The sequence below is a fragment of the Globicephala melas genome, chromosome 11 (genome assembly GCF_963455315.2).
Source record: "Globicephala melas chromosome 11, mGloMel1.2, whole genome shotgun sequence".
Classification (NCBI taxonomy): Eukaryota; Metazoa; Chordata; class Mammalia; order Artiodactyla; family Delphinidae; genus Globicephala; species Globicephala melas.
In genome coordinates this window covers 67659012-67684322 of record NC_083324.2, presented here as the reverse complement: position 1 = coordinate 67684322, position 25311 = coordinate 67659012, and the positions used below count along the sequence as shown (strand labels likewise).

The following is a 25311-nucleotide window of genomic DNA, read 5'->3' as shown; positions in this document are numbered from 1 at the left end:
ACAGTAACAAGTGTTGGCAAGGATGTGGAGAAAGTGGAACCATCATCCACTGCTGGTGCACATATAAAATAATGCATGCAGCCTTTTTGGAAAACAGAGTGTGTCAGTTATTCAAAAGGTTAAACATAGAGTTACGAAGTTAATGAAACTCAGCAATTTCACACCTAGTTCATATTCCTAAGAGAATGAAAACATATGTCCACCCAAAAGCTTGTATACAAATGTTCACAGCAGCATAACTCATAATGCAAAAAAGTGAAAATAACCCAGATGTCCATCAACTGATGAATGGATGCCTAAAATGTGGTATAACCACACAATGGAATATTATTTAGCCATAAAAAAGAATAAGGTACTGATCCATGGAACAATGAATGAACTTTGAAAATATTGCGCTAGGTTAAAGAAGCGAATCACAAAACACCACATATTGAATGATTCCATTTGTATGAAATGCCCAGAATAGGCAAATCCATAGAGACAGTAAGTAGATTAGTGGTTGCCAGGGGAAGATGTAGAAAGACTTGGGGGAACATGGGAAGTGACTGCTAACGGATATGGGGTTTCTTTTGGGAATGATGAAAATGTTCTAAAATTGATGGTGATTGTCCAAATGTGTGAATATACTAACACCATTAAATTGTACACTTAAAATGGATAAATTGTACGGTATGTGAATTATATCTCAATAAGCTTGTTATTTTTAAAAAATGGTTTTGAGAATCTCTATTCTAATACTCTGATCTTTTTTGTTGTTGCTCCATTTTACACCACAATGTTGAAAATCACTTTCCACTCATGTCATTTTACAGTCATACTACTTCATTAATTTATATCTTACTAGTATCATTAAACATATTATAAAATATAATGCACTTAATCTATAAAATTATAATATTAAGAATTTTTTAAACTCACTCTTCATCATTGTCGTTATCCATAAGTCTAAATCTGATTCCTGATAATCCTTTCACTTCCTTCCCTTTTGTTTGCATGTCAGTATTTTAATGCTAACAAGAATCGACAATGGAACAGAATAGAGCCCAGAAATAAACCCATGCATATATGGTCAATTCATTTACAAACAACCAAGAGTATACTAAGTCAAAAATATTCAATGGTGAAAGGACAATCTCTTCAGTAAATGATATTGGGAAAACTGGACAGCCACATGCAAAAGAATGAAATTGGACCTCTACCTTATACTGTACACAAAAATAAACTCAAAATGGATTAAAGCCTTAAATTTAAGACCCGAAACCATAAAACTCCTAGAAGGAAACATAGGGGGTAAACTTCTTGACATCAGTATTGGCCATGATTTTTTTGAATTTAACACCAAAAGCACAAGCAGCAAAAGCAAAAATAAATGAGTGAGACTACATCAAACTAAAAAACGTCCTCATTTTGTTTTCGTCAACTAAATGAAAAGACAACCTATGGTAAAATACTTACAAATCATATATGTGATAAGGGATTAATATCCAAATACATAAAGAACTCACAAAACTCAATAGCAAACAATCCAGTTAAAACATGGGCAAAGGAACTGAATAGACATTTTTCTGAAGAAGACATAAAAATGGCCAATAGGAACATTAAAAATTGTTCACCTTCACTAATCAAAACCATAGTGAGATACCACCTCACAACTATCAGAATAGCTATTATCAAAAAAAAGATAACAAATAACAAATGCTAGTGAGGATGTGGAGAGTAAGGAACCCTCAGGCACTGTTGGCGGGAATGTAAATTGGTGCAACCATTATGGAAAACAGTATGGAGGTTCCTCAAGAAACTAAAGGAGAACTACCATATGATCCAGCAATTCCACTTCTGAGATTTTATCCAAAGAATATAAAAATACTAATTTGAAAATATATATGCACTCCAATGTTCATTGCAGCATTATTCACAATAGCCAAAATATGGAAACAACCATCCATCAATGGATGAAGGGATAAAGAGGTGATATATACACAATGGAATATTATTCAACCATGAGAAAGAAGGACATCCTGCATTTGTGACAACATGGATGGACCTTGAGGGCATTGTGCTAAGTGAAGTAAGTCAGACAGAGGAAGACAAACTGTATAATATCACTTATATGTGGAATCTAAAAAATCCAACACAGAGTAGAAAAGTAGTTGTCAGGGGTAGGGGAAATAGGGAGGTATTAGTAAAAAGGTACAAACTTTCAGCTATAAGACAAATAAGATATGAGAATCTAATGTATAACATGGTGACTAGTTGATAACACCGTTATCGTACAATTGAAATCTGCTAAGAGAGTAGAACTTAAATGTTCTCACCAATATATATATAGTGATGGATGTGTTAGTTAACTGACTAGATGGAAGGAATCCTTTCACAATATATATGTATATCAAATCATCACAATGTACACTTTAATTATCTTACAATTTTGTCAATTAACCCTCAATAAAGCTGAAAAAATTAAAAGAATCAACATAATAACAAATTTCTCCCCAATGCTGCATTAGCACAACTGCAAAGGTATCTTTTTCTTTAAAAAAAAAAAAATACAAAAAAAAAAAAACTCTTTCAAAATAACTAGAAAATAGCATCCATCTTACCTGCAAGTACAATTTATCTCCTTTCAATTTACTTTCCAATTTTAGCAATCTCTTTGCCTGTTCTGGTACATCCAGCTTCATTTTTATCATGCATTTAGTTTCCCGAACAACTTCCAAAATTTTGGGATCAAAATTAACCAGCAACTTCCCTGTTTCTGGATGTCGCACAAAAAGTGTGGCTTGCAAAGCTACAAATAAACAATTATTGACATAACTTATTCTAGATTTCTGTTATTCTAGATTTCTGCTTCCAGCCCTGTTTACATGCCTGTCTTCACCATTGAACTACTGACTTCTTAAGAATAGAACAATAGTTTTGGATATCCCAGGTGCTAAGGCACAGTATCTGATACACAGTCAGTGCTCAAAACTTAGATAAACGAATGCAGAGTATCTGCAAACTATAAAATCAGATCCAGAGAGGTATAAAAATGGACCAAGAATGGTTAGCCTTTGTGCTATGAACTGCGATACTTTTCTGAGTGGATCTAAAAGGGCTGTAATACAATGTCAGTTTATTTTTATGGATTGTGATTTAACCCCTGGGAGAGAGAACTGGAAGATGTGTCCAACTACAAAATATGACACACTTCATAGATTTCAAACACTTTTCTACACCTAACTCCAAAGTGGCTTCTTTAAGGAGGTTTGTCTGACTTAAATCAATAACTAGGCTCAGTATCAGTAAGAAATATTTATTAAACACCATTGAGTTGTGAACTCCTAGAATGTAGAGGAAGATATTTTTTAGCCTACACCTGAGTTACTACATGAACATCATTCATATAAATAGGCACTTTCAGATATGTTTTTTATTGAGAATTGAAATACATAATCCCAAATGGTTCATGCTGAATAGCCTTAGATCATTTGTTATCCCAACATGAATTACTTCTAGAGGAATAATAATAACACACTTATAGACTAGTATGTGCCAGCTTGAGTTGCATTTTATATTAACAAACACTGATAACATGAGAATTGGACATGTATCTTCCAAGCCTCACATTACTTCACAGACTATGGCTGCATCAAATTTCTAGTAAAGCAAAATAGACTGTATCTCTCTTTGAAGTTAGTTGACTTTTACTCAACAAATAAAATTAGTCTTGATATGATTCTTAATGATGCTGGTTTCATGAAGATGTCAACTAAAAACTTTACCCAATTCATTTGGAATCTTTTTAAAATTTGGCTAGAAATCATTTATCATCCCAAGTAAATTCCAAAATAACATTGGGACATTCCAGTAATGAAATTTGTGTTCCTCAAGACAGTTCTGAGCTTCCTTGACAGGACAAAATGATCAGCAAGACCACTAATAATAATGACAGCCAGGGCTTCCCTGGTGGCGCAGTGGTTGAGAATCTGCCTGCTAATGCAGGGGACACAGGTTCGAGCCCTGGTCTGAGAGGATCCCACATGCCACGGAGCAACTAGGCCCGTGAGCCACAATTACTGAGCCTGCGCGTCTGGAGCCTGTGCTCCGCAACAAGAGAGGCCGTGATAGTGAGAGGCCCGCGCACCGCGATGAAGAGTGGCCCCTGCTTGCCACAACTAGAGAAAGCCCTCGCACAGAAACGAAGACCCAACACAGCAAAAATAAATTAATTAATTAATAAACTCCTACCCCCAATATCTTCACAAAAAAAAAAAAATGACAGCCAGGAAGTCTGCTCCAGGACTGAGTGAACATTCTATGTGAATCATCATTAGAGAAACTTTATACAGCAAATCAAAAGGAGGCCAATACTAGTTCTCCAATTATTATTCCAAGTTTCTATATGGTTAAGTATAGTTACATCAATATAACAAGAAGAAGCCTTCCAGAGCAATTCATTTCCACTAGCCTGTGTTCACATGAAAGGCATGTTTGAATCCTGGCCCTGCCACTTCCTAGCTCTGTGATCTTGGGCAAGTTGCTTAACTTCTCAGTACCTCAGTTTCCTCATCTGTAAAATGAGGATAATAATAATTCCTCAGAGGGTTGCCATGAGAATCAAAGGAGGTTGTATATGTAAAGTGCTTAGACACAGCCTGGCATATGATAAATATTATATAAATGTTAACTATGACTGTTATTAAAAGGACACAGAGATGAAACAGACACAGAGAGTATTCCTGGAATGTGTAGGGGAGATAAGACAGATCTATAAAGCAACAAATGTCATGATAAAGTGTTGCGGGGGGGGGCCTCTGGAGGAGGAAGACATTATTATCGGCCAGGAAGAATAAAGAAGGGCTTTATAGATCAGGGGATTGTTGAACTTTTTATGGAATGTGTGCAGATAAGAGGAAAAATCAGCAGGACAAAAACAATTTAGAAAAGTGCATAGTATTGTAGAAGCAAAACAGTACCTGCTCCATATTTCAATTGCTAAAAATGCTCTTTGCTCTCTTCTATAATGTGAATTATAACCTTCTTTTAATGCTCTTTTGAGACCGTTGCTCCATTAGCAGGTTTTCATTAGGATCCATAGGGCCCTACCATGTGCATTACCCAGAAACAGCTCGCCTGATAGAAGTGGTGTATTTGAGGCTTAACTAAGGTGCCAGGTGGGAAGACATCCTGCAGGGTTGAAGCCCTGTCCTCCAGGATGCAATCATGCAGTGGATCAATGGCCTGTATATAGTGCTGTGTGCCCAACAACTAAAGTACATGGGTCTGGAACCAAGAGTCAGAACTAGGAGTGGCCCCTCTCACCATCACTCCCAGCGAGCCGACCTCCGAATTTGTGCTTCCTATGCCTGCAATTCTGTGCTCTGCTGAAGTGGAGATCCTGGCGTGGGAGGGAGAAACTTTCCTACCAGGGGACACAGTCAGGGTTCCACCAAGGTTACGAATAAGAGATTAAGGTAAATATGAGACAAAGCAGGAATCTGAACTGACCAACAACTGAGCCCACACAATAACAACAACATCCCAGGTGATGCCAGCATAGATGGATGATGGCTTAACACCATCCACCCCCGCACCTCACACTTAACTCTTCCCAACACCTTGGCACCCCTCAGAGGTACCTGAACACAGCCCTAATACTCTTAATTTAATGGAGATCAGAACTGAAGTTAAATTCAGTTACAGGAAGAGAAAGAAAGGGAGGGAGGGAGGAAGAGAGGAGGGGAAAAATGGAAGGGAGGGAGGAAGGAAGGAAGGGAGGAAAGGAGGAGAGAGGGAGAAAGGAAGGAAGACAAGCAAGCTGCAATTCCTTTTCCTCTGATTAGGACTGTGATTTGAATCTATAGCATGATAAAACTGGATATAAAACCTTCCCAAATATATGGAGAAATATCAATAAGGAGTCTTGTTATTTACTTTTAAATACTGTTTTTCAGGATAAAGTCATAATCTTAGTATATCAACTTTAAGCTCATGACAATTTCTGCTTATAAAATCAGAATATTATTAACTGTAAAGAAATAAATAATTGTATCCTCCCCAAATCTAAATTTAACCATCATATAGTTATATAAAAAAGATGTAAAAATTCTCCGGAACCACAAACTCATTCAAAATCTCCTAACACCCGCTCTGTAGTGTCACTGCAGTCTTACACACACCATACTGTAACTGCGAGATCTCTTTGATCCAGGCTGTATGATAGACCACCTCAAATTCCACCAGAACGTAGGAAATTTTATTATACTGACGAATGACAGCTTTGCCTTCCGCACTTGACAAAATTTCCGAGTTTTTCTGTTTTTTAAGGGAAAAACAAAGATTTATTTTTAAAAGTCTGCTGATTGTTTTCTTACCCAAACCGTAAAGCTATTTACATTTTAAATGACATCAAATAATGATACTACCCATTTAGATTTTACCTCAGACAAAAATCAGAGATGAGGAAGGCCAGACAAGCTACAGATGGAAGTAGGGAAACCTGATCAGTAGAAAGGGGAAACTGGAAAAGGAAATAAAGGATTTAAAAAGAGAGGTCTCTAGGCCTACAGCCGGTCCCAGGCACTGAAAGTCTCCACCTCCAATGCTCTGTTCCCTCCCTACTTTTCTGGGCAAGATACAATGAACTGATTTTCCTTGAACTGTGACTATCAGGGCAAATTCCTAAATTCAGCACCAAAAAAAGAAGTAAGTATAGATTCCCTCCCTCCCTCCCTCTCCCTCCCTCCTCTCCAAATTAAAAAAAAAAAAAAAAAGTAAATGTACATCAAAGAACAGAAACCAAATTTCTTTATGAAGAAATTGAACATTTTTTTGTTTTGATTCACACATTACCAAAAACAGGACAATCTCTGCTCTGTCACTATAAAGTCAATAAACAATTCAGTCCCCATCCTGGCCTCTTGTCTAAGGTCATCGTTTTAATTTTTTTTTAATATTGATAACAATAAAATAAATGATAGCAGCCAAACGGAAACAACAAAAACTTAATATTTGATAATGCTTAAATAATAAAATTATTTGCAGGACTGTTGTTTTGTAGCTATTTTGTTCCACGTTTAGGCCTAAGACATAACACCAGGCAAACCAACTCTGCTTTGCTACTCTGTCTTTTTAAAAAACAAAGCAAATAAAGCAAAACAAACAGAAAACAACAAAAAAAAAAAAAAAGAGAGAAAGAGAAAACAAACTGGCAATTTCAGAATGCCAACAAGGCTTAAGACTATCCCGGTGTTTTTCAGAAATCTAATAGTCTTAAGGACACAGAGGATGAATGTACTCTATTATACTCTGCTCTTGGTCTCAGTCCAATACACAGGAATATACTCTGAGTGCATCCTAACCTTCACTAATGTGTATCAGTGACCTATTCGTCCGCATATAGAAGTAAGTTTCAGTACTAGGTCTGTGTTCTATTATTTTCAAAACAATTATTTTACAAAAGAGAGTGTCCTGTTTATTAAGCGTCATAAGTTTTTAAGATTCATCCCCTTAGAGATTAACTATAATTAAATGGGATTATCTACCAAACATGAAAGAAATGGCTTAGTCTCTCTCCAGCATATTTGTAAACTAAATTTCCTTTGCCCAGTAAAAGAATTAGCTCTAGCTACTTTACTGGACACAAATGTTACAGGATAAAATATATTTCTTGTATTAAAAACCACCATGATCCACATACTGTAAATTTAACTATTGGCTTACAAAAAAATAGTTGATGGGCTCACTTATCCGGTGATAGAGCTGCCTCACCCAAAGGATCTTTCCTGCTATAGGGGGCATGTTGCGAGCAAGAGGTGGGTCATCTTTTTGAGAATGATAAAGCTGTAATTAAAGGTCTGGCATTAATGTTTGAAATTCAATACAATGGAAAAGGCAAAAATATATACAGCTATATTTGTATTGATGTTTTACCATTATTCACATGTTTTATACACAAGAGGTAGTCAATAAATACGTAAATGCACTCCAGAGATATCAACCTGAGGCTCAAAAACTATGATGATTACAATATACGACACTTAATTCTCTCTTAACCCTTACTTCCCATTACATGTATACTTTTTTTCTGCCTTTTATCCCCAATTTTAAGGAGGTATTCAAAAGCTGGAGCTTGGGGTTGACATATACACACCACTATACATAAAATACATAACTAATAAGAACCTGCTGTATAGCACAGGGAACTCTACTCAGTACTCTGTAGTGGCCTATATGGGAAGAGAATCAAGAAAAAAAAGAGTGGATATATGTATATGTATAACTGTTTCACTTTGCTGTACACCTGAAACTAATACAACATTGTAAATCAACTATACCCCAATAAAAAAAAAATTTTTTAAGTAAAATTAAAAAAAAATGAGGAAGAAGGTGGTCTTCTCCCCCTCCCAACTTTTCCTTTAATTATAAAATTGTTGCCCACTAAGTTCTCTGTGCGCAGCACCCTCTGGCCCGCCCACTTGTAAGCCTCACAAGCGTCCTATTCTAATAAATCACTTCTTTTATTTTTTATAAATTTATTTATTTTATTTTTGGCTGTTGGGTCTTCGTTGCTGTGTGCGGGCTTTCTCTAGTGGCGGTGAGCGGGGGCTACTCTTCGTTGTGGTGTGCGGGCTTCTCATTGCAGTGGCTTCTCTTGTTGCGGAGCACAGGCTCTAGGCGCGCAGGCTTCAGTAGTTGTGGCACGTGGGCTCAGTAGTTGTGGTTCACGGACTCTAGAGCACAGGCTCAGTAGCTGTGGCACACAGGCTTAGTTGCATGCATGGTCCGTGGCATGTGGGATCTTCCCGGACCAGGGCTCGAACCCGTGTCACCTGCACTGGCAGGCGGATTCTTAGCCACCACACCACAAGGGATGCTCTAATAAATCACTTCTTATCTTAAAAAAAATTTAAAAATAAAGCAGGAGCACACAGCTACATTATATCTGTCATAATATTCTCCAGAGCCCATATTTTGATACCCAAAAATATTAACTTAAACGGGCTTTCCCATGCATACATGAATGCTGTCATAAAAAGACAGTTCTTAAGAGCAAAGGAGTGTGATCTGGCTGTCCAGGGACACACACTGTCAGCACCTTCTCCCATAGAGAGAGGAGCATCAAAGATACTCAGCAGGGCTTTCCTGGTGGCGTAGTGGTTGAGAGTCCGCCTCCCGATGCAGGGGACATGGGTTCGTGCCCCGGTCCAGGAGGATCCCGCATGCCGCGGAGCGGCTGGGCCCGTGAGCCATGGCCGCTGAGCCTGCGCGTCCGGAGCCTGTGCTCCGCAGCGGGAGAGGTCACAACAGAGAGAGGCCCGCGTACCGCCAAAAAAAAAAAGATACTCAGCAGTGAGAGGATTTGTCTGATAAGCTTGTCACAAGATAATGATGGCAAATACTTCCAGAATATTTTTGTACTGAGTACCATTCTATTTATAAATATGATACTTGCCTTCTTAATAGCTTCAAGTTCAGCCACATAATACTGAAGAATAAGCTCAATGGTGTGGTTTATTTCTAATTGAAGACAGGGAATGTTCAGTTTTTGGAATCTAAAAGCAATTGAGGGTGAATAATGTAAAAATAAATGAGAAACACACTTAATTGTTGCAATCCTAAAAATCCATTCACTCATTTGACAGATATTCACACCAGGCCTCATGCATTGCCCTAGGTTACAGTGATGGACAAGACAGGTGTGGTTCCAGCCCTCTTGGAGCCAATGATTACCTTACGGAAAAGGCAGAGATCAGTCAGGAGTGACATAAATAATTATTTAAATTACAAGGGTGCCAGAAATGCATGTAACAGGGGAACCCAGCCAAGTCTGGGTAGTCAAGAAAGACTTCCTTGAAAAAGTGACATCTGAACTGAGATTAAAAAGATGAGTGGGGAGCTGGCTTAGCAAAGATGGAGGGGAGCTGAATGAATGTCCCCTTGCCAATATTACTGCTCACGTCATCCCAAATAGGCATAATGATATCATGATTTTGCCAGCCAAATGTCACTTCCACTAAGAGACTAAGTTATGCATAGGAAGTACTAGAACCATAACTTTCTGATAATAAAATGAGTTGACACCAGCATACCATAGGTAAAAAGAGAGAGACAGAGACAGAGAAATTGCCAAGAAAATGGTACTGCCATCTGTTTGTACAGTACTGTCACTCATCAAAATCATTATATGTCTGTTTCAACTCTTATGATGGTCTCATGAGGTAAGGTTTCACAGGTATGATCCAGCATTAGAGAGATGGGAAAGTCAGATCCAAACCCAAAGTCAGACCCAAACCCAGATCCACTGGCTCTCAGGGAAGAATTTCAAAACGGTCCCTAACATGGGTAGTGAGCCCTTCCTGAGCTACAAGAAAACGGCTTCTGGTCCAGCCCATCCTTCTAATCCAGGCTTTCCTGCCCTTTAGGGGAGCACCGCTGTCAGGATTAGAAGGAAAGGCAGCTACAGAAGCACTCAGGAGGAAAAACAGAAAGTTTGGGGACCTACTATTCTTAGATAATTTCACTGTTAGAAATCCTTTCAGTATGCAGAATTAAACATTATTTGTTCCCTTTCCAATAACACTTACGAAATTAACCTTAACATATTACATAGCTGGGGGAAAATGTGAAATCACTTCCTTATTGAAAGATTTTCCGCTACCAAAAAATGCAATGAAAATTGAAAATGAAAAATATCATACTATATTTCAATTTTCACCAGTCTATTTAATGGTAATTGGGAGATTACTGTTTATAAGTTTTAAAGTTTACATAGGAGAGATTTCCAAAATTTTTTTCAAATTGTTATTTTCAGCTATAAAGTTATCCCACCTAGAAACTATACTGCTTAATGCATTATAAATACCTCTGAAGCAGCTGAAGAGCCTGCTGAGAAGACAAAATTTTTCCAAAAGTACTGTTCATAAATGCCTGTATTTGTACCTGAAATGCAATATTAATGTTTGAATGATTTTTTGAGTTAAGGAAAAGATTAGTTTTGTTTAACAACAATGAATGATTCTCCTACAGAATCAAAATACGAGCCTTAAATACATCTACCACCTAAGCATCTAGAACTGCACTGTCTGGTATGGTGGCCACTGGCCACATGTTTCTACTGAGCACTTAAAAATGTCACTACTTCTAAGTGAGATGTGCTATAAATGTAAAATACACACAAAACTTCAAAGACAGTATGAAAAAAGAATATCTCATAATGGTTTTTATTAGTGACATGTTAAAATGATAATATTTTGAATATGTTGGGTTGAATAAAGTATATCATTAAAATTAACATCACCTACTTTTTTTACTTTTATGCACGTTGGCTACTAAAAAATTAAAATCATATATGTGGTTTGCATTTGCCGCTCATTATTTATTGGATGTTGACCTAGAGAATTTATGAAAGGAGTGTAAGTCCCTTACAAAGTACATTTTTTGGGGAGATTTAGGATTTCTTAGCATGTCGGTAGAGCAGTGTAATGACACTATAGACACCCAACGTGAACAGGTGTCATTTTCTAACACTGCTGCTCTCAGAAACCTCTTTGCCACGCTAAGGAGGAATAAGAAGCCAAAAATGTTCTTCCAAGACTCCCACCATCCCGAGCAGTGAACTCCAAACTCCTGGTGCCCAACTGACGGAACTGAAGCACTCCACAAATTACTTTCACTTATAGATTATATTGGTACTGTCTACAAATACATACTACACCCATTAATCAAACATTGGAAAAGGAAGAAAAGTTAAAACACTGACATATCTTTTTAGATACTAAAAACTTAATATGGCCTCTAAATTTACTGAAAGCTAAACTTGTATCTAAGACCACAGTTAAGGCTTTATAACATATAATCTTATTAATGAATCATAAAAATAATTTAAGCAATAAGTTTTTTAAAAAACACAAATTCTCACTGCTATCAAGATATAACTCCCAAAACCAAACATTAAAAGTAAAAAGTAAAATATATCTTCCTATCAGAGTCTAACTTTCAAAAACTGAAAGGAAATTTGTGTCAAAAAGAAAAAGTGTTGTTGCTAGAATTTTAGGATCTTTTAAATTTATATTGCACAAATTACATGTAATATAGTTTTTAGAGAGTCTTGAGAAAAAATATATCATCTTCCTCACCTTCTTGGCAAGGATTTAAGACTCAGGAAGTGGGCAGGGTATATTCTTGTCCCTCTCTGTGTCTCCAAGACATTCTGCAGCAAAGAGGAGACCATTCCCTGGGGCTACACCTGGGTTAACAGTTTTCAGTAAGAGAGTAACTGAAGTCATATTAGCCCAAAAGGTGAGAAAGAAACCTGTTACAGTCTCATCCCTCTGGTGTCCCTTCAGCTACGACAGACAGGAGGAGGGTCTCTTCAGAGTCATCCTCTAAGCTGCAGAGAGAATGTGGCCATAAAGCGCAGTGCCAAGGGAAGAGTGTTCCATTGTCCTAATCTGCTCTCAAATCTTCTCACACTGAACAAAGAACAAGGCCTACGAATTCTTACACAGGACAAGTGACACTAGTCCTTGGCACAACAAAAATCAAATATATTTTTTAATGCACATTAAAAATAAACCCAGCTACAATAAGCCCTTTGGGCTTCTGGTTAGTTACTGATATCTTTTATTGAATAAGCTCATTTTTCATTTAAAAAAAAAAAGAAAACATTTTGTGGGCTGGTTAGAAAATTATTCATGCTGGCAAATATTTTTGATCAACTTGCAAGAGTAATTTGTAATAAATAGTAAATATGTGAATTTCAGTACTATTGATTACATTTCAGCTTTACTAAATCAAAAGTATGTATAATTACTTACCTCTAAAGCCTTGATTTTTGCCGTGAAATCTAAGTAATCCATGTCAAATTCTGTCCTTCTTGGATCCAAAATATCATACTGCTTTGTCTTAACCCCTTGATATATATTTTTGAATTTTATTGCCATAATGTCTATTCCCTCTATGGGAGAATTGCTCAAGGCTGAATATGTTTGCACAGTAGTTATCATTTCTGTAATCTTAAAAAGAAAAGTGTTACTTTAGTTTAAAAGTTAGAAATTAGCACCCTTCCCTAGAATTAACTCTTAGTGAATTAATGATTTTTAAAAAACAAGCCAATAAACAGGCTTTAGAATCATTTAAGGTAAAACCAACCAGAGGAGATAAAACAGAAGACAAAGTTCTGTTCCAGTCATTACTACCCTTAGACTATTTAAGATGGAGGATGTTCTGCCATAAGTAGAGAGAGTTTAGAGCCTTTCTCAGAATCTGATCACCTTGTCTTCCAAGAGGAGGTGGGGTGGTGAGGGACAGTGAGTAAAAGCCCTTGCAGATGTCTAAATAGTTTCAGCATTTTGTTCTGGAGAATGTTCTGAAAATCGTTTCACTGGATCACTGGATTCAAAAGTGTTACCATTTTTCTGGCCCTCACCATAGTTCTGATATGTAACACTAGCATAATTCCACATTCAGGCAAAGGAAAGGTCACACAATCCTGAAAGACGACCGTAGTCACTTCTGACCCCTAAAGAACCCTGGAAAATCCTCACAATGAACTTTATTTCAGAAACAGCTGGCTCCATCTCAACGTACCAACACCACCTACTTCACCAAAAAAAAAAAAGTCTTTCATGTCCACAGGCTACTCAGTTCCTTAATATTCATCAAAATGATTCCCCATTTTGATTCCTGCTCTGGAAAACAATCCTCAAAGCTTCCCACTCCTTCGCTTCTCTCCCACAAGTGTTCAGGGTGAGAAGAAAACTAAAGACAGAGCTCTGGGAAACCAAATTCATCAATATTGGGAAACCAATATTCACCAAAATTTACATGGCAGGAACAGGAAGAAGAAACAAGGGATATTATACACAATTCTGGTTCTTTAGGGCAGACTAACACTCAATGCACCAAGTCTCCATCTACCAAAAAAGATGCATTTCAGGCACCCTAAGCTGACACACTAGCACTTTCCTCCTCACTAGTTCCTTAAAGATCCCCAACATCTCTGCCCAACTCTGAGGTCTTGGTTCTCCAACCCCAAGCTCAATCCTATCTGTCCTTTGACTTTCGTACTTGGTCATCCTGACATCTGGATCTGAGCTTTCCCTAACAGGCTCTGGCTTAGCCTGCCCTTCTGTCTCTCCTCTTCAACTATTTAAGAGCTCATAGGGGTAGTCCCACAGTGGTCCCTGCTGTGCCCCACTCAGCAGGGGAAGCCCACCAAGGCAGTTCAGTAACCACCTCTAGAGGATTATAAAAATTCTGGCCACATTTCAGGGTAACTATTATGCCCCACCTTTAAGAATCTGGACACCAACATCCACCAATTACACCTGGGAGAGATACCAGTCAGCCAAGGAATTCTTAGCACAGGGGAGTTGGAATAACCTAGTAACCAGGATGCACTTCAAGTAAGGCCCCTAGGGAGTGCTGCGTTGGCTCTGACTGCTGAGCCTTTGTGGCATGAAGTTGTATCCTTAAGACTACAGGCAGGGCTTCTCCAGAGGTAAGGCAGGAGGAGTAGCTAATGTAGCTGGCCATTATTACCCACTCCCTCTAGCATCAGGAATGCTTGGGCTGCTGCTCTACAGATGGATGTTCATTATGCCCAGCATTATACCTGCCACCAAAGATCTTTACTGCACATGGGCTAATAATTAAGGTCCAGCCAGGAAACTCTACCAAATGTAAAACTGCACCCCAGTTAGCAAGGGCCCCCGCTCCTGGAAAAATGAACAGTAACCAGGACTCACCTCCAGGTTTACATCCTAATGGTTTCAGAAATGTTAAACATTTCTGTAGAACAGGTCCTGACCAACGGGGCTTATTATTCATTTGCCCCATGCCAATATCATTCTAAATTGGACACTTGTCCCCAAGAAATCCTCACTGTTCACAAAACAGCCTCACACAACATATTCCCAGATGCGGCACCAAAAGCACAAGCAACAGAAGAAATACTTGATAAATTGGACTTCATCAAAATTTAAAACTTCCTGCTTCAAGGAATTCCCTGGCGGTCCAGTGGGCAAGACTCCACCCTCCCAATGCAGGGGGCCCAGGTTCGATCCCTGGTCGGGGAACTAGATCCCGCATGCATGCCACTAAGAAGTCCATATGCTGCAACTAAGAGCCAGCATGCTGCAACGAAGATCCCACGGGCCGCAACTAAGACTCAGTGCAGCCAAAATAAATAAATAAATAAATAAATATTAAAGCAAAACAAAACAAAACGTCCTGCTTCAAAGAACACAAGAAAGGGAAAAGATAACCTGTAGAAAGAGAGAAAATATTTGAAAACCATATCTGATAAGGGACTTAAGACCCAGAATATATAAAGAACTCTTATAAACTGAACTATGAAAACACAAATAACTAAATTTAAAACGTGCAAAGAATTTAAATAGAAATTTCTCCAAAGAAGAAATACAGATGGACAATAAGCATTTAAAAAGATGCTCAACACGGGCTTCCCTGGTGGCACAGTGGTTGAGAGTCCGCCTGCCGATGCAGGGGACACGGGTTCGTGCCCGGGTCCGGGAAGATCCCACATGCCACGGAGCGGCTGGGCCCGTGAGCCATGGCTGCTGAGCCTGCGCGTCCGGAGCCTGTGCTCCGCAACGGGAGAGGCCACGACAGTGAGAGGCCCGCGTACCGCAAAAAAAAAAAAAAGATGCTCAACACCATTAGTCATCAGGGAAATGCAAATCAAAACTACAATGAGATGTCACTTCACACCCACTAGGATGGCTAAATTCAGAAAGACAGACAATAAGTGTTACAAGGATGCAGAGAAATTGGAACCCTCATACATTGTTTATGAGACTATAAAATGATGCAACTACTTGGAAAAACAGTTTGGCACTTCCTCCATAAAGGTAAACATGGAGTTATTATCTGATCCAGCAATTCCACTCCTACACATATACTCAAAAGAAATGACAACATATGTTTACACAAAAACACATACATATATATTCATAGCAGCATTAGTCGTAATAGCCAAAAAGTAGAAAAACCCAAATGTCCACCAACAAATGAATGGATAAGTAAAATATGGTATATCCAAATGATGGAATATTATTCAGCAATAAAAAGGAATACTACAACATAGATGAACCTTGAAAATATTATACTAAGTGAAAGAAGCCAGTCACAAAAGACCACATATTATATGATTCCATTTATATGAAATGTCGAGAATAGGCAAATCTATAGAAACAGAAAGTAGATTAGCAGGTGCTTAGGGCTGGGTAGAGGGGAGAATGGGGTATCACTGCTAATGGGCACAGGGTTTCTTTTAGTGGGAATGAAAATATTCTAAAATTAGATGGTGGTATGGTTGCACAATCCTGTGAATATATTGGAAAATATTGACTTGTACACTTTAAATGATACATTATATGGTATGTGAATTATATCTCAGTTAAGCTGCTAAAGAAACAAACAAAAAACAGCCCCACTCAGTAACTTGGTTTTGTTCATCACCCATATTTTCCTATCCTGGCATGTAGAGGAAATGCCCTTCAACTTGTGAAATGCCCCCCACCAATTTCCAACAAATGACGAGCAGACTCCTGTTATTAGGACCTAGGGAGTTGGCAGAATGGTAGGGCCATGGGGAGGGTGGTACCTAGATGATATCTTTGTAGGCTTTGCAAAGGTTGATTCGAAGAAGCCTCTGATATGGGCTGCCCTGTATCCCCTGGAAAAACATCACTCCTCTCCAGCCAGTCCTAATCAATGAATGAATCAAAGGTGCTGAAGGGCTTCCCTGGTGGCGCAGTGGTTGGGAGTCCGCCTGCCAATGCAGGGGACACGGGTTCGTGCCCCTGTCCAGAAAGATCCCATATGCCACGGAGCGGCTGGGCCCGTGAGCCATGGCTGCTGAGCCTGCGCGTCCAGAGCCTGTGCTCCGCAACGGGAGAGGCCACAGCAGTGAGAGGCCCGCGTACCGCAAAAAAAAAAAAAAGGGTGCTGAAGTTTCTAACCCATATCCGCCCAGCAAAGACATTGCCCATACAATCTCTATGTTTAGACCATATATATGGCCTAGTAAGAGAAGGTGCTCACACATCCAGATATGACACAACTACTGGGTTCTGCCAGATATTGCAGATATGTCACCTCACACCTTTTCTCAGCCTGATAAAATGGTTAAGAGCAGAGGCTTTAAGTTCAAGCTCTATAGGTAAAGATAGAATTGAGGTCTCAAGAGAAGTGAAAGTCTGCAATAGCTTTTGTGAGACAGGCAGAAGATAGTAATTAGGAATGAAAAAATAAGTTATAAAAAATGCAGTACGGCTTCCCTGGTGGCGCAGTGGTTGAGAGTCCGCCTGCCGATGCAGGGGATGTGGGTTCGTGCCCCGGTCCGGGAAGATTCCACATGCCACGGAGCAGCTGGGCCCGCGAGCCACGGCCGCTGAGCCTGCGTGTCTGGAGCCTGTGCTCCGCAACGGGAGGGGCCACAACAGTGAGAGGCCCGCGTAACGCAAAAAAAATTAAAAAATAAAATAAATAAAATAAAATGCAGTAATCTATGAGTGATAGTGGATGAGTCAGATCAATAGTAAGACAAGAGATCTGGAAAAATAATTCTCAGTGATGCTACATAAAGTATGAAATAACTGGAAAGGTACGGTTGGTAGTGGCAACTGTGGCTGCACGACGCTTACCTTCTCCAGTCTTTTGCAGAAAGCTTCAAATTTTCCAAATATATACATTTCTGAAACCTCAAAAGATTTTTCCCCTGAGGATTCTAAAATCTGTTTCCTTGTTTTGTGAAAAGATGTCTGATATTCCTTGAATAGAAAAATGCAGTCCTATGAGAGATTTAAAAGGGGTATAATACATAGTGAGACACTTGTTTATGAGTGAAATATTCAAAAATTCTATCCTCACACAAAACTGATCACATCAACCCCTCAATAGGGGCTGCTGCTGTTAACATTGAAAATTCAAGTTCTCTGCCCACACATTGAAAGGCCTATGAAAATCAATACAGTTTTTTTTCTATTTTACAATATAGTCTCATCTTCTTTATCCTCATTATTTCCCCTTAACTCTTATCCTTATCAAAGTTACCACATACACTATTTGTTATCATGTTTTCATGGCTAATCAGAGCTCCCAGGAGGCCAAAAATTATGTATCAATTCTGTCTATTTTCAATTATCTATCTAGTCAGTTGGCATCTTTTAATCAGCATTATTCACATACAGGTATAAAAAACATTAAGACTGTGCAATACTGATTTATCATCCAACTGTCAGTTCTCCATGAGGAGATCATAAAGTCTTTGATGGGTGCATTGCTGAAATCCTAATATTTGACTACAGCTATACCAGGTCAGTTCAACCAGGCTAAAAAAGGAGGACATTGTCACTAGGCTCCAGTAGGAACTTACTGTCATGTCCAGCTAACCAAACCATCTTAAAAAAAAAATAATGTTAAACTTTTTCAAAGCCACCAATGGCCAGTCAAATCTTTAACATAATGCCAGCTCCCTGGTTCTGACTCTTCCATCTCCCTCTTCACTCTATAAGGACCTTTGTGCTTACGTTGGTCCCACTTAGATAATCCAGGATAATCTCTCCAACCTTAATTCCTCCTGTAACCTTAATTCCCCTTGACATTTAATATAACATAGTCACAAATTCCGGGGATCAGGATGTGGACATCTTTATTCTGCCTGCCTCAGCCACTAAGTCAGAATCTCTGTGAGTCAGATTCAGGAAGCCATACTTTCAACCAGTTGCCCAGGTGATTCTATAAACATTCAAGCTTATATAACTAGTCTCATACCTACTTCTAGCTATGATACGCCTCCCCACCTCTCAATCTCTAAAACAGAATCATTACTCTCTTCGAGGTCACTGATTATTTTTCCACTTATTAAACAAAAGTTTAAGGACTTCCCTGGTGGTCCAGTGGTTAAGACTCCAGGCTCCCAATGCAGGGGACCCGGGTTTGATCCCTGGTCAAGGAACTAGATCCTGCATGCTGCAACTAAAAAAATCCAGCATGCCACAATGAAGATCTCGCATGTGCCAATAAAGATGCCAGCGCAGCCAAATAAATATTTTTAAAAAAGAAAGTTTCTTGGTGCCTACCATATGTTAGGAACTCCTTGAGATGCTAGGAGTACAGATAAGATCCCTACCCTCCTGGAATATGCCATCTAATAGGAATTACTTTCTATTACTTCTTCTTCACCAACCAATTCCTTCCTGTTGGACAGATAACATCCTAAATAACAATTCTTCTCATTGCTTCCTCCAACTCATCTGAAAATTATTCCCCAAAACTATACAATAAAAGTTTCCTGAAAAAATTTCAGATGTAGTAGAAAGCAAGTTAAACTAGAATGCAGAAAACCAAGCTTTCATTTCTAATTCAGTAAGTAAATGGCTAGTGACTTGAAGCATATTAAAACAATTATGAGAATAAATTGCTAAGTTCTATGTCAAGAGTCCTGGTTTCTGCCAATTGGACAATTTGGGGGGAATGATTTCTCACTCCCACTCCCAAAATTAACCCTGGAGAAACTATAGAGGGAAACATGGAATCCAGCAAATAACAATAACAACGAAAACAGAAGTGATAAACTCCTGGGAGGAGGATGGGTTGTTCTGAATCTGAGGATTGAGTGAGCAAGAATGATTAAGAAAACAGAGAAGATAAGTAATATTGTTAATGAATAAGGGGACATATTACATAACAAGGCAAAGATTAGTAAGAGAATATTGTCAACATTATGCCAATAAATTACAAATTTTAGAAAAATTGAAGAAATTCCTCAAAAATATAAACTTACAAAAACTGTCTCAAGAAGAAATAGAAAGAATAGTCAAATAACTAGTTTTTTTAAATGAAGCAATATGTATTCATAAAACATATATATAAGGGATTAATATCTAGAATATATAAAGAACTCCTCCAACTCAACAAAAACAGAACCCACTTCAAAAATGAGTAAAGGATTTGAATAGCCATGTCTCCAAAGAAGATATACAAATGGCCAATAAGCACATGAAAAGATGCTCAACCATCACTAGCCATTAGGGACATGCAAATCAAAACACAATAAGATACCATTTCATATGCATTAGGATACCTATTACCAAAAAAAAGAGAAAATAACAAGTATTGGCACAGTGTGGAGAAACTGGAACTCTTGTGCATTGCTGGTGAGAATGTGAAACGGAAGAGCTGCTAGGGAAAACAGTATGGTGGTTCCACAAAAAGTTAAAAACAGAACTGCCATATGATCCAGCAATTTCACTTCTAGGTATATACCCAAAATAATTGAAAGCAGAGACTCAAAGAGATCATTAAACAGCAGTGTTCATAGCAGCATTATTCACAATAGTCGGAAGGTGGTAACAAATGTCTATCAAAAGACGAATGAATAAACAAAATGTGGTCTATCCATACAATGGGATATTACTCAGCCATAACGAAATGAAATTCTGATACACGCTACATCTTTCAGGTATATTTACTGGATACATTTTCAAAGCTCATTCAAAAGCTTCTGTGCTTCTGTTGTCAAGAGGTGAAATCTGCACATGGATTTCCAAATTGTTCTGAGGTGTTATATTGACAGTCTGAGGCTCTACTCCACACAGTATGTCGTCTTTCTGATGAGGGCCAAGTTTTGGGAGACGGTTCTTTGCCAATAAAATCTTTGGCAGTTCTTTTGACTTCCAGAAGTAGAATGCGTGTTCATGTACTTGGCAATAACTTCCCATCTTGAATTTGTCCCAGCAAGAAAGAGGCTCACAGTTTTAATTAGCAATTGCAGATCAATTCTCTTCTGACAAATTTTTACTGCCATTTCCACCTTCAACAGTTGATGTCTCTGCATTCTTAGATACTTGGCACACACAAGCCTCAATTTCCTCTTTCTCTTTTCTAATTTGCTCATTAATTTCTTCTGTTTTGGCAGAGCAGCAATTCCTATTTCTTTTGTAGGTGATGTGAACGTTTCATTTAAATACAGTAAGCTTGCAAGTTCGAGCCTATCGCAAAGTTTTTCCACTTCTTCCATCATTTTAACCGGCTTTATCTCATCATCAGGAAAGTAATTCCAGGTCTTCCATGAATTTTGAAGTTTTTGCTACCTTTCTCTTTTCTTATATAATTGACATATAACATTATATTAGTTTCAGGCATACAACATAATGATTTGATATTGCCTTTCCCTCTTAATGGCTTTTTTTCCTGGTTATCCTTTTTCTTCTTTGCCAGTAATGCCTTTTGTCTAACTTCCTCTTTCTCCTTACCTATCCAAGCAGCTCCTAATTCACCTCATCTCTGCTTTTCTTTAGCTTCTTCCTTCTTCAATTTTCCTTCAGCTTTTGCTTTTTCCTCTGCTTCTTTCTTGGCTTTTTCTTTTTCTTTGAATTTTTAAAATCCTTGCATCACAGTTATATGCATTATCATCTAACATTCAATTCATTTCTTCTTTTTCCTTTGTGCCCTTGCTGCTCTGTTCTGCTTTTCAATCTCTCTCCTTTCATCATGACATTCTGCTTTTTTCCCTTCATTTAAATAAGAAAAATTCTCTCCAACAATAAAAATTATGCCAGCAGGAATAAAATGCCTCTGCATCATCAAATGATGAATTCATATCACCAAGTTTAGGAACTTTTTCTTTTTTACCACCTGTAATGCATTTCAAACACTTGGGAAAACACTTAGAAGAAATTGTCCTTTGCTTCACTTTTCTAAGGAACTGAGTTATCAAAAGTAAGATCTACACTGTTAATTTCTCCTCTTTTCACTGACTCAGACATTTCATAAGTTTTAGTTATGCAAGTGAAGTTGTCATTATCTCCTTCTTTAACGGATTCACCAGCTGCTTTTGGTATTGTTTAGAACCACTGCTTTATGTGCTGCTTTGGTCTCTCTCTGCATAACTTTGTATTTTACATGAACAAATCCAAGAACTGCATAATGATTCTGGTTCTTCCAGTCGTTGAGATCAAGTGTTTTCAGGAAGAGAAACTATCCTAACTGCAATTCCTCATCTTCTGTTTCATTTAAGTACATCTTATGTTTCCTCTGACAACTCTTTCTTATCCTCCAGTTCCAGAGGTCAGAGAGTGGTGATGAGAGTGCTCAGGGCCAACCCTGCAAGCACAGCAGTTCACGTCCTAGGTGGAGGGCACTGAGCATCCTTTCTTGCTCTACCGCAACAGTCCCAGCCTCCCACCTAGGCTCTACGAAGCCCAGGAACCAGCACATGAAGAAAGCCAATAACCACTTCCAGATGGAGACTTGCTGGTATGGCCATTTCTTTCAGACTTTCAAAATAACAGATCGCTTTGATTTTCTACAAACTCTTCTAGAGGCTAGAAAAGAGGGGAGTACTTCCTTCCCCTCCTCCAGTCGTACTTATTCTGAGACCTTAGTGCCAGAAACACTAACAAGGACACTATGAGAAAGGAAAAATTACAGGCTATCTCTCTCATGAATATAGTTGCAAAAAGCCCTAAAGAAAATTGTAGCAAAGTGAAGTTAAGAATGTTTTTAAAAAGATAATTACACCATGACTAAGTCGAGTTTATCCTAGGGATATTAGAATAGTTTCATTTTAGAAAACCTAAAAATGTCATCTATAACATTAATAGATTGAGGAGAAAAATCTTATAAGCTCCTCAAAAATATGTGCTGAAAAATTTTTTCAAAACCCATTCATAACTTTTAATAATATCTCCTAGTACTAAAACTAGGAATAAAACTTCCTTGAATCTAATCAATGATGTATTAAAGCATCAAACTAAATGGGGAAATGTTAGAAGCATTTTCTTCTAAAAGAAGATCAGAATCAGATGCCAACTATTACCAGGTCCATTTAAGGATGCATGGCAATCCTAACCAATGCAAAAAGGCAAGAAAATGAAACTAACAGGGGCTGGAGTAAAAGATGGGGGCCAGAGCATATGAAATGGCACATGCGAGGTGTCTGATACAGGCAGCCATGGACAAGATGAGGATTAAATTATGCCCTAACAGGAGCACTAAGCATAAAGGGAAGTAGATAATTTTAATGAAGTTCTTCTTATATGCTCATGCTACCCTGTACAATGTTTTTTCAAAGTTAACATGCTTTGTCAATGAAAAAAGTAAGCAAAAGTGGGCCAGATGGTAAAAGCTTTACTTTATGAAAATAAAAATACTTATACAAACCTGAATTTTCTTTAGTACAACTGGTATTTCCTGATCCCATACGTGGTTAGTTCCCCCATCAGAAATATATGCTTTACATGCTGTCACCATTTGATTTGTTACCTAAAATAAATATAAGTCCAGAATAACTATAGGTAGAGAAAGAAATAAAATTTAAGTTTTTTAAATCACAAGCATAAAAATATGATAAATAGAAACCTTATGGAATGAATTAATTACAGAATATAAAAAACAAAGAAATATACATTCCAGGTAAAACAAAGAAAACCCAAAGTCACATTTACCTACTGTATTTAAGTCTACGTCACTGAGGCCATCAGTTTCAAAGTCAACTATATTTTCTCTTTGTCTAGTTCTCCTCTAATTAGGTCTTGATCCAGCCCAACTGTGATTCTTCTCCATCCTTCAACATGCAAACTAAATATTAAGTTAACCACCTCTCACATCCCCCAAAATAAAGAAGGAAAAAAGAAAAAGCAAGACAGCCATTTAAATGGTCTGGAAGTTAAACCAAGATGGCAGGCTGACACACAGAAATTTTGGAGAATTCCTAAAATATGGAAATCACACAGTACCAAATCTACAGAGAAAAAAAAAAAAAGACTAGAGAAAGCTAGAACCCGGTTCTGGAGAAGGTTACTTGAAGGTAGAACTGTTATGGAAATTTTTCAAGATGGGAGACAATGTGAGGTAACCCTCAGTTGTAACCCTGAACACCGAATTTAGAGCAACTTGTACAGCAGGCAACAGCGACATATGCTGAAAGGACAAAGGTATGAGTGTGGACCACAGTCTTCGAGAAGTGTGGCCCAGGTAGCTACTGCACTCCCAGGAGGACATATCAGAGAAAAAGCTATTCTCACTCCCCTCCAAACAGTAAGTTATACTCCTTACTCACAAGAGACAGACAAAATAAACAGAACAGGGAGGCAAATCAGCAGTCTCAAACACAAAGATGGGCAGACAACCAAGAATCACCAAGCAACTGAAGAAAACAAACATGGTAACAGAAGCATTAAATTCAACAAAGAGAGAAAATACAGAAAAGATATATGTAAAATCTTTTAAAATATTTTTTATTAACTAAGTTTATAAGAAAGATATGAGAGGATTTTTACATCATAAAAGAAAAGAACTCGGAAATTGAATTTTTTTTTGATGCACCGACCAGCAATTGGGACATAAATGAACAGTCAATGAGTGAGCTGAAAGATCAAAGGACAAAGATGGACCCCCCCAAAAAAAAGTTAAGGAACATGGATTTTAGATTCAAGGGGAGAGAATAAATTGAATAGGTGGATAAGGAATAATCAGAGGTAAACAGGAAAACTTCCCAGGAATGAAGAGAGAGGAAAGTCTTGGGAATGAAACAACCCAGCAAGTATAGAACAAGATAAAGGTAAAAAGAACCACATCACTTTGAAATTTTAGAAGTTCAAGAATGAAGAAAAAATCCTACAAGCTTCCTGGGAGAATAAAATAGGTTTCCCACAAAGGAAAAAAATCAGATTAGCATCAAATTTCTTATCAACAATTGTAGATAGTATACAACAGTATCTTTACAGTTCCAGGAAAAAATTATATTGAACTTAAGAATCTCAAACTAACATTTCAGTGGTAAGACAAAATGAAGTGATTTTCAGATATGCAGGAATTCAGGGGGTTCACCACAGAACTACTGAAGAATTTTTTTCAGCAAAAGAAATAATAAATCCAAGGCAGAGGAAGATGTGGAAATCACAAAACAGAGGTGATCAAAAATGCTAGCAATACTTAGATTTTAGTCTGATCACTTGTTGATTCATACACTGAAAACACAGTAACAATAATATGGAACTAGAAATCTCAATGTGGAACATGTAGCAAGGAGGAAGACAAGTGACAGGGAAGAATCCTAAGGTTCTTGCCTTGCTTGGGACATAGACAATGATTAAATCTATTCTTTGATCTAAAAGAAAGTTGAAATGTGACTGTTACGTTCTGCTTGAATCGTTTATAAGTAAATTCTACTCCTGTGTTTCTTGGATGATTTTTCCAATTATTTAAAATAATTAATCATATGGCACTAAATGGGAAGATTTTACATAAACCACAATGTGGGTGGGAGTAGCTAAAGAAGCATTATTTTTCCCTTGA

The 25311-nt window shown here is 37.9% G+C and overlaps 1 protein-coding gene and 1 pseudogene across 2 annotated transcripts in view; both read right to left on the bottom strand.

Annotated features, from left to right (window-relative positions):
• The window catches only part of DNAH8 (dynein axonemal heavy chain 8), a 310370-nt gene that overhangs the window by 270300 nt on the left and 14759 nt on the right, over nt 1–25311 (bottom strand). For both annotated transcript variants that reach the window (XM_030870835.2, XM_060307337.1), the window contains exons 7-14: nt 23176–23277; nt 17655–17801; nt 12801–12998; nt 10847–10923; nt 9437–9536; nt 7705–7824; nt 6162–6297; nt 2601–2788 (exon numbers count right to left, since the gene is read on the bottom strand). In XM_030870835.2, coding sequence (XP_030726695.2) covers nt 2601–2788; nt 6162–6297; nt 7705–7824; nt 9437–9536; nt 10847–10923; nt 12801–12998; nt 17655–17801; nt 23176–23277 — 1068 coding nt within the window. The remainder of the gene's footprint in view (nt 1–2600; nt 2789–6161; nt 6298–7704; nt 7825–9436; nt 9537–10846; nt 10924–12800; nt 12999–17654; nt 17802–23175; nt 23278–25311) is intronic.
• LOC115860736 (dnaJ homolog subfamily C member 2 pseudogene) lies at nt 20502–22035 on the bottom strand (annotated as a pseudogene).